Source organism: Nansenia antarctica (genome assembly GCF_963989245.1).
Source record: "Nansenia antarctica genome assembly, chromosome: 1".
Classification (NCBI taxonomy): Eukaryota; Metazoa; Chordata; class Actinopteri; order Argentiniformes; family Microstomatidae; genus Nansenia; species Nansenia antarctica.
Window position 1 is genome coordinate 11,477,916 of NC_137674.1, and position 9,916 is coordinate 11,487,831.

Below are 9,916 nucleotides of genomic sequence, written 5' to 3' on the forward strand. Positions count from 1 at the left end.
TCTCGCCAAGAACTTAAGTTCACAATTCACAATTCACAACCTCCCCCCACCCACCCCAAAACAACAACAACAACAACAACAACAACAACAAAAACACTTAAGTCATATTCCATCTACCTTATGGAAATGTAACGCATTCGTTTTATAACTAATTCTTCTAAGTCATTTGCATATTTGGTGTGTGCGACATGATTGACAGGCCAATCGTCCAATTAAATACGGATGATGGCGCCACTGTTATAAGCGCGACATGATTGACAGGCCAATTGTCCAATGAAATAAGGATGACGGCGCCACTGTTATAAGGCGCTTCCCGTTAGAACCAATAGAAAGGTCGCAATGTTTCAATGGGGCGGTACCCACTTCATCCATCGCTGGGCCTTCGTGTCCCCGAACAGTGCGTGGAACTTGTCCGCCTGGGGGACTGAGAGGAGAGGCGGGGAGTGGGAGAGTTATGCACGAACGGTAGTAAACATCTGGGAAGGGAATGCAAAAAACTAGGGTTCTACCGGGTATAACAATTGCAATTGCTGGTTTCTAATGGAAGCGGATGGCTTCGTGAGGAGGCGTCGGGTGATGACAGCGGAGACTCCTAACCCTAACGCCGGGGTGGCCGGAGCTTCAGCCGGGGCGGAGATCCGATGGCTGGGGGGAAGATTCTGGGGAGTGTCGCCACTATCGGAGAGTATTGTTGGAAGTTTAGCATCGCCGCGGATGATCGGGGGGGGCACAGACACAGAACTTCTGACAACACAGACTGTTCAATGTAGTGGTTCTGGTGCTCCAGATGGAGCTACAGAGGTCCTGGAGCCAGACTATGAGGGTCTGCCGCAGGGCGCCTCCACCAGCACCCACATGTTAGCCGGGGCGGTCGCCGGGATCATGGAGCATTGCGTGATGTTCCCCATCGACTGTGTCAAGGTAACTTGGGCTAATATGAGTGTCACTGAAATGCTTTTACGTTACAGATCGATTAGTAGATATGGATTATGGTTTGCTTGCCGAGAAGTTTGTCATGCACTTGTGTGGACAAGGTCGAAACTGGGCATTGATTCCAGCTACTACTAGTGAACCAGCTAGCCATTTGCACTGGATGTACTAGTTAGCTTAGCTGTTACTCCGAGTGCATCATGCATTGCACACATACGGAATGATTGCACATAGACAGATTTATTCTTAAATGTGCAATAATCTCTGGACTGTTTTTCTGCAGTTATCATCACCAGAGCAGAGTATGCACCATGCTAGCTAAATCGGCCCGGGCCACGCAAGGTCGTGTGCGCACACGTGTGCTCCTCTCCCCCCTACAAGTCACATGACCAGAATACCAGGTCACATGACCAGTAGGACCAATAGGAAACCTGCGTCCAAACCTCCTGCTGCACCAGCAAGCCTAGTCAGCTCCAAGTGAAATCATCAACTCAAGACATATATACAGTACAGGCCAAAAGTTTGGACACACCTTCTCATTCAATGTGTTTCCTTTATTTTCATGACTATTTACATTGTAGATTCTCACTGAAGGCATCAAAACTATGAATGAACACATAGGAATTATGTATTTAACAATAAAGTGTGAAATAACTCTAAATATGTCTTATATTAACAACAAAAAAGCAAAGGGTGGCTACTTTGAGGAATCTAAAATATAAGACATATTTAGAGTTATTTCACACTTTTTTGTTAAGTACATCATTCCACATGTGTTCATTCATAGTTTTGATGCCTTCAGTGAGAATCTACAATGTAAATAGTCATGAAAATAAAGGAAACACATTGAATGAGAAGGTGTGTCCAAACTTTTGGTCTGTACTGTACAAGTGAAATCATCAACTCAAGACAAACATAGGCAGCTTTTTTATTCTACTACCTACCTGGAGTGGTTTTTTGGTGCGGTTGCTGTTCATTGTTTACAGAAAATACAAGACTGGATGTTTGGGGATTATGTCTACAACACCATGTTTTGAGATAATTACCAGGAGGAATTATTTATAGGCCCCTACGACTTGGCTCCTAGCTCATTCCAAAGCACCAGAGGGTGTTATTATCATGTAGCTACATTTATGTGGGATGAAGAGCTAAGATTTGTAAATAAACCGACATAACTCATACTGACTGTGCAGTATGCACACTACTTGTAAAAATAAAATAAAATAAAACCTTCCTTCTTCTAGCATGACGACTGCCAATGGGCCCCTGGCCTGAGCACAGAGTACACTTCCTGCTATGATTAATGGATAGACTTATCAAACGTATTGATTGTAAGTTGCTTTGGAATATAGTGCCTGCTAAATGCCAACAATGTAAATGTAACAGCTTTAAATCCTCAACCAATTGATTACACACACTTACTGCAAAGGTCTCTTGCACATGTGAGCCATGTCATTTGACTGGCCCCTCTCTCGTCATGTGTCCTCTGTTCATAGTCATGAGTTAGATTAGTGACTGATGCAATTGATTGTGTACAGGTCAGATGCTCTATTCAATGGCGTGTCTTATTGAGAGAGATTGGAGCGGTTTGGTTGCCTTTTAGCCAACTTCATGTCATTTTGCCAAACAAGCAAGGCAACAATGTAGGCCTAGTTGTTTAGTGCAGGCAGGCACATCCTTGCCCCGCAGCTAAAGAGATGGTAGGTTAATTTTCAGGGACAGTCATAAGAGGTGATATTCAACTGTAAGATGAATGGGGATTTCCTTGATGAAAGATGAAGAGGTTTCCTTGGCCAGTTGTAAAGCCCTTTTTCTAGGCTCCATACTTTATGCTTCTGTGTTGTACCAGAGCCATGTGCATGCATGTACTAGGCAAATCTTGTAATGACTGATAAGAGTTAGCTAAAGCACATACGGAATAGAGCCAGGCAAATATCCCTTCTCATTATTGCTTTCACATTTGGTAGGCCTACATAATACACAAAATAGAAGGGACGGCTGGATATATGCACGTCATTGCACGATGAGTAAAGCTCCCTGTAGCCTATTGGAGGCTAGGTTTGTCATCATCATAACGCCTATCCAGTCCCTTGAGATCTGAACAACAAAATGGATGTGAGGAAGGGGTCTGGGCCTTCCTCTTCCTGTTGCTCAGTGTGTTAGCTGGGTCTGTTTGGCTGTGCAGCTAGTTGTTGTATAACATAGAGACACAGAGGTCCAGAGAGAGAGAGAGAGAGAGCTCAGAGGTAGGGTTATGTCAGTGCTGTCAGCTGCCTTCGTCAGGCGGAAAGCAGTGGTCAATTTTAAAAAAAAAAAAAAAAAAAAAAAAATCATCCATGTCTCTTTCAGCTGTAGTTCCCAGAAGAGTTATTGAGGAGGCATCCTTCACTGGAGTGTCTAAAATTAGTTAACTGAGTTGTGCAGATCGACTAATTTCTGTATGGAGGAGGGTCTATTTTTAAATGATGAGATACAGGCCTATAACTGTCTGCCTGAACTATGCCAACACAGATTCATTCAGTGATTTAAAAATCATCTCAACAACTGGGCATGTGTGCTGCTCATATATTCCAAGTTGAGCAAAATCTTCTCTGTCTCTTACGCACAGTCACATGTATGTTGACACACATACATGTGACATACATAACATACACAGTATGTTGCACACACTAACCTATAGGTCTAATTGCACAGAGGTTGTGACTCCCATTTGTCTGAAAAGATAAGGTCATGTAGGCTGTTCTAGGTCGATAGAGGGTCGCTGTTTACACACAATCCAAAGGTAAGGGTTAGGAAGGAACTTTCCAGGCACACAAAAACCGTACCTGGAAAACAGACGTGCTGACTTTTCCTCAGTGTCTGTCTGCATAAGGATGGACGTTCGCCTCATTTTTGAAGGATTGCATTAGGCTAATTCTTGGGTGTGTAATTAGACCTAGTATGGACCGAATCAATAGGAGCGGCTTGTCTGGTCTGACAGACGTCTTCATGTCCAGACAGGCATGCAGGCCTGGTTGTAGTGTACCTGCCTGTGTGTAAGAGTCAGTGAGAGTGAATCTAGCGCTAGTTCTCACACAGGCCAAGCATTCCACAGCTGTCCTATAGGGGGGCCTGAGGCCCTGTTTACACTTCCTCCCAAGCCTACACAATGTGCACACGCATACACGCGGCACTGCGGGCAATCAGTGTGTCCATTCAGCTGGAGACCTGACACACAGGCATTTGCTTTGATCAGGGTGATTGGGTGGTGGAAACTGGATGTTGAGACAGACGCTCTCCCCCCAATCCCAAATTGCCCCTTACCCCTCACAGCAGTAGCCTCTCTGGGTTAGAACCAATACATTCTGACCTCCGAGCAATGTCTCATGGGATTAGAACTGTATGATTTATATACTTAGCACGGTTTTTCCTGTCTTAAAATCAGGCGGAGGTGGTACCAGTGGCGTTTGACGTCACGGGGACCCATGAAGCGGGGGCTGTCAAACACTTAATTTCTGGCATTCTGGTGAATTTGTATGCACCAATTTGTGCCTTTTCTGCATCCATTTATGGTGGAAATGTCATTATTTATGTAAAGGAAAAACAATATTCAGGCACCAGATGACCATTAAAAATATAATGAAATGTACTTTCAAATATTTCTTCTCCTTGAGCAGTCAACATCAGCACACAATGATTTGCTTGTCCTCTTTTGTGTCTACATAACAATAAAGGTACCCTGTTCAACATTACATTAAATACAATGAAATACAACATAAATAATTATTCTCTTTACATAAAAGCTAAATGAGGCACCTGTTACAGGCTAGTTGAACCTTCCCATTAAAGCCATGTAGTTTTCATCTACAGAGTTCACAACCAGGCAGCTTCACCTGCCCTTGTGATTCACCTCCTCGCTGACTCACTCGCTTAGCAGCCATTATATCTGCAAGCTGAAAACATACACTGATGGGATATAAGGTTAGTTTGGGAAGCCTATTAAGAAATTGGACGTGCTTGGGTGCAAAAGAAACAATATTCCCCTGTTTGAACAGCCACAGAATAGCTGTGTGTAGGCTACTTCAAGGGTGTGTCTTTAGGGCCTGAGGTAAAGAGGCTTACAGGAAGTCAGCTTACGTCCCTCTGTAACCTTGGAGCTCACTGCTGCCCACTACCGTCACTCTGCCTCTTACTCTGCCTCTTACTCTCCCTCTTAGGCCTTGTCCACACTACACCGTTTTTTTTGTAACCGGGGTTTTCCCTAAAAAAAGAATCGCGTCCACACAATCACAGTTATAAAAAAACACCATCCACACAAAACCGCGAACATTGTTTAAACCGCGCCAAAAATAACCAATAGCGTCTGGCTGCGCCCCTTGGCGAATCAGAAGTCTGGAAAACAGCTACCATTTCTGGTCCTATTATTATTATTATTATTATTATTCAAACTTCCTAAACATTTTGAAACATATTATGTCTCTGTACATTAAAAACTGTAGTCGTCATCACAAGTTAGAAAATGATATTGGGCCCCCAAATCAGTTTACAACTTGTTGTAATTATATTACGATGTTTCTGTCAGTAAAGGTATGCAAGCAATGCAGGGTGCGTCCGTAAATCCGCTCTGAGAGCGCCGGAGCGCACACTGGGTTCAACGTCCCGTAATTTGATTGGACAAGAGGCATTCCATGAGTGCTGATCAGATTTCCAGGGCGAATTTACGAACGCAGCCGTAATATAGCTAGTTAACAGAAGACGGAAAGAAACGTCAGATCAGATATATAAACGGGTTATTTTGCTAAACTGGACATATTTTGGGAATATATATGGTTACTTTCTCGCCTGAAAACATATTAAAACTTCATAAAATGACATGTTAACACTTGTAGAGGCAAAAGTACAGATTTTAGCCAATGGAGGTTTAAAATTGAGGATTTAAATTGTCTTTGTTTACAAGTAGCCTAATGCCTAATGGCGCATATATTCTGACAATTGACGTTCAAGCCGAAAACCCCGGTTTTCCCGTATACACCTCTCCGCTGAAACCGGAGTTTCTACAAAAGTTCACCCTGGCCGGAGTTCTCAAGAAAGCACGGTTTCAGTAACCGCGAACGCAGGGTGCGTGTGGATGGAAGGCAAAACCGGGTAGAAAAACGCCCGGTTTAAAAAAAAAAAAACGGAGTAGTGTGTACAGGGCCTTACTCTGCCTCTTACTCTCCCTCTTACTCCCCCTCTTACTCTCCCTCTTACTCCCCCTCTTACTCTCCCTCTTACTCTCCCTCCACGGTCTTTAAACAGACCAAGACAGCAGCCAAGGAAAACAGTGCTTCAGACATCACATACGATGACGCATTGTTATTGTTGTTTTTAACTGTTAAAAGTTAGTGAGAGTAAGAACGAAGGTCGTATTTTTTTTATGATTGTATCAAAGAAGAACATAGATAAAGTGGCAATTTTCCCAGAATCGCCTTGTAGATCAAAGTAGGCTGCTATACCACAGCCAATGATGACCAACCAACAGCCGTGTAGAGATCACTGTTGTGTCAGACGCTCTTTGTTAGCGACACACCTCAGGGCTGCAGGAGGTCAGGACAGAGCTGTACGGTACCTTCCTGTCTGTCCTGGACTATGGTGATGTTGTTTACATGCAGACCTCAGGCACCACCCTGAAGTCACTTGGTTCTGTGTATCACGCTTCCATGAGGTTTATTACTAACAAAAAGCATCTGACACATCATTGTGTGATGATGTTTATTACTGTATTTACATGTATTTTATTCAGCAGAATTTGTATTATTTGAAAAGTTTAATTAGAAGAAAAAAAAGCTTAATTCCCCCTAAACTAAATAAATTATATTCTCTCCTTCCAAAGATCCTGAAAAACATGTGATTCACACTGGATGGTCTCCTAATAGAGCATGTTCAATCGTGATATAGTGAACCACCTTAAAGCACTACCATTGATCCCAATACTACTCAGTCTATGAGTCAAAACATCATGGTCCACTACATCAAATGCTTTGGACAATTCTATATATATTCTATAACAGAATGCTTTTTATCCAAGGTATACTGAATGGCATTTAAATCCTTCAAGGTAGCAGTGACTGTACTGTGGTTAGACCTGAAACCTGACTGCATACTATTCATGAAGTTGTTTTCCTGGAGGTGGTCTTTCAGCTGTCTGTTAAACACTGCCTCCATGACCTTTGCCAGAACAGTTTTTATATTCTTGGCTAAAAGTTATTTAGGTTTGAAGGATCACCTGACTTTAAACAATGAACTGAGAGGAGAGTTTGAGGATGGGTGGCTCAGTAATGTGGTTGAAAAACTATATTGGGGAGTCAAGGAAATAGGGAGGGTGGGAATCAGAATTCATACATGGTATTTATGTTTTTTTTCATTTGGTTCAATGAAGCATAAGCACAACTTTTGAATCAGCCAGTAGGTGTGTGGGCTTCATTCTAAAATAACATTTCACAGATTGTCACCACAACTCAAGTTATATGGTCTTTGTTGTCTAAATTGCCAGGAAATATAAAACATTTGAGCAAACAAGTGAGAAAATAGTCTTTTATCACGCCAGGAGTCATGTCTGAATGATGAACTCCTACAATGGCCATAGTGCTTTGCACTACCCAGCCAGCCACGGAGGTGCATTTAAGCTAATTGAATTGAATTGAATATAACTTTATTTTCCACCAAGGTGGAAAATTGTCTTCGGCTCACCAAACAGAAAAATCAACACAAGAAGCCAGAAGGCAACCAGCACGACATAAAATGCAAACAGGCAGAGACAGAGACATGGTTGCACATTAGAAACACATCAAAACAGTTCATGTCTGTGGCTTCCGTCTTGTTGGTCACTTTGCAGAATTAAGGATGCTAATGGCACATGGAATGAAGGACTTCTTGAATTAGAGATGCTCCGATCAGGGTTTTTGGTGCCGATCACCGATCACCGATCACTGGAATCAGTGATCTGCCGATCCGATATCACCGATCACCGATCACAGCGTCGAAAATGGCAATTGAAGCATTCTATTTATTGTGTAGCATTATTTATGTTTTAAATTATTCTTAACACCATTGACATTGTATATTAAGTATTTAAATGAAATTAGGAGATGAGAAAGTATCATGAATTGACGACCATCTGTTTTATTGAATTCACAACCACCTGTAGCTTACTTCAGGAAAAACAAATAAAATGTGAAAATAAAAATCATAATAAATAAAATGTACACTGTCACATCAAATGTGCAACATTCCACTCGAATGAGAGGAACTAGGGGCTCTTAGAGAACTTGGAGCTTATACTGTAACTGTAGCTTTCCTGAGGAACAATAAACATACCCAAACTAAACTGCAACATAAACAGGCTATAGCCAAATATAAAATACTGTTTCAAGTCAGTCAGTTTCAAGTCATATTTAGGAGGAGATAAGACAGCAAGTCAGCAATAATCAATAAAACAAAAAAACAAAACATTGCACCTAAGGAGATTTCAGACTCAAACCTTACTTCTGATTAAGCAGCATCACTGGCAGATTAGCCTTGAGAAATACAAGCATCTCAGCGTTTTTGGCACTCAGCCTGTTCCTCTTATCATCTAAAATATGTCCTGCTGCTGAAAAGTCGCTCGCTATCTACACTTGTGCAAGGTGCACAGAGGAAGACCTAAAACTCACGCGCTAATAGTTGTTGTTGCTATGGGCCAAGTGACTTCCTGCTCGCGGGGTCACATGACGTCGGTGAACACTACCTACACTACGCTCGTGAAGTCGCGCTGGAACTCTGACCAGCACTCGTGGAACGCCTCTCGTCCAATCAAAGCACTCGGTCCCTTTATGACGTCGAGCCCAGTGTGCGCTTCGGCGCTCTCTGAGCGAATCGACGAACGCAGCAAATGCCGTATGATATTCGTGGTATTGAAAGACCTTGCGTGCGTTCCTCCGCAAGGTATTTCTTTTGAGCAGACATTACAAACGGCATATTTGTTGTCTCTTTCCGACACTGTGTAATATTTCCAGACTGGCGACGCCATTTTGTAAACTGATCGGTCATGTTTGATCGGCCGTTTTGAGAACTCCGATCAAAACCGATCAAGGCCATATCGGCCGATACTGATCGGCGCCGATCAGATCGGAGCATCACTATCTTGAATATATTTCCAGTTCCCAGGGGAACTCTATAGCGCCTCCCAGAGCTCATGAGCTCAAACTGGCTGAATAAAGGATGGGAGCTGTCTGCCAAGATACTCCTGGCCTTCTTCCTTGCCCTTTCTGTGAGGAGTAAGATGAACATGAGTAAACCGTGTTGCCCGATCACGTCTCTTCACAACACTGGCTCCCCGCTGGTGGAATGAGCTCCCCACGGCTGTCAGAACGGCAGAGTCACTACCCATCTTCCGTCGTAGACTGAAGACCCATCTCTTCAGGTTACATCTTAACTGCTCCTCCTGAGACATCTTCTGACCCTCACCACTACGTCTCCTAAAGACACCCGCTTTCCCCTCTACTGTGTCCCTAAGAACTTCTATTGCCCCCCTTGTACTGTTTCTCAGTTTCTCCAGTAATAAAAAAGTTTTAGTAGAAGGCGATAATAGGGAGAAGGTTTTTCCTTCTATCAGTGGCCCCGGGCCCGAGCTAGAGTACTCTTCCTGCAACGAATAGTGGACTGCTGATTCACATGCTTAGTATTCAAATGTATTGATTGTAAGTCGCTTTGGAATAAGGCGTCTGCTAAATGCCAAAAATGTAAATGTAAATGAGTAAACATAAGTGACAGATGCACTGGCGTGGCACTCATAGATGTAAACAAACCAGGCAGTAGATCATGTGGAAACAGTAAGCTCACTCCTCTCTAAAGCTCCTTGTCGTTATCAAAGACCATGTGATTCCAAAATTGATTTGGGGAAACGTTTCAAATGCCCCACATGTTCGTAAGGTGATCTGGACAACGATTTCTGAGGTAAAAGATCAGTGGTGTCCCTTTTTTCATTTCT

At 42.9% G+C, this 9,916-nt stretch overlaps 1 protein-coding gene across 1 annotated transcript in view; it reads left to right on the forward strand.

The window, feature by feature from the left end:
- Positions 1-424: 424 nt before the first annotated feature.
- Positions 425-9,916, forward strand: part of slc25a28 (solute carrier family 25 member 28) — a 15,342-nt gene continuing 5,850 nt past the window's right edge. Inside the window, exon 1 of the mRNA XM_080530542.1 lies at positions 425-921. Within this exon, the coding sequence (XP_080386668.1) occupies positions 541-921 (381 nt within the window). The 5' untranslated portion in view covers positions 425-540. The remainder of the gene's footprint in view (positions 922-9,916) is intronic.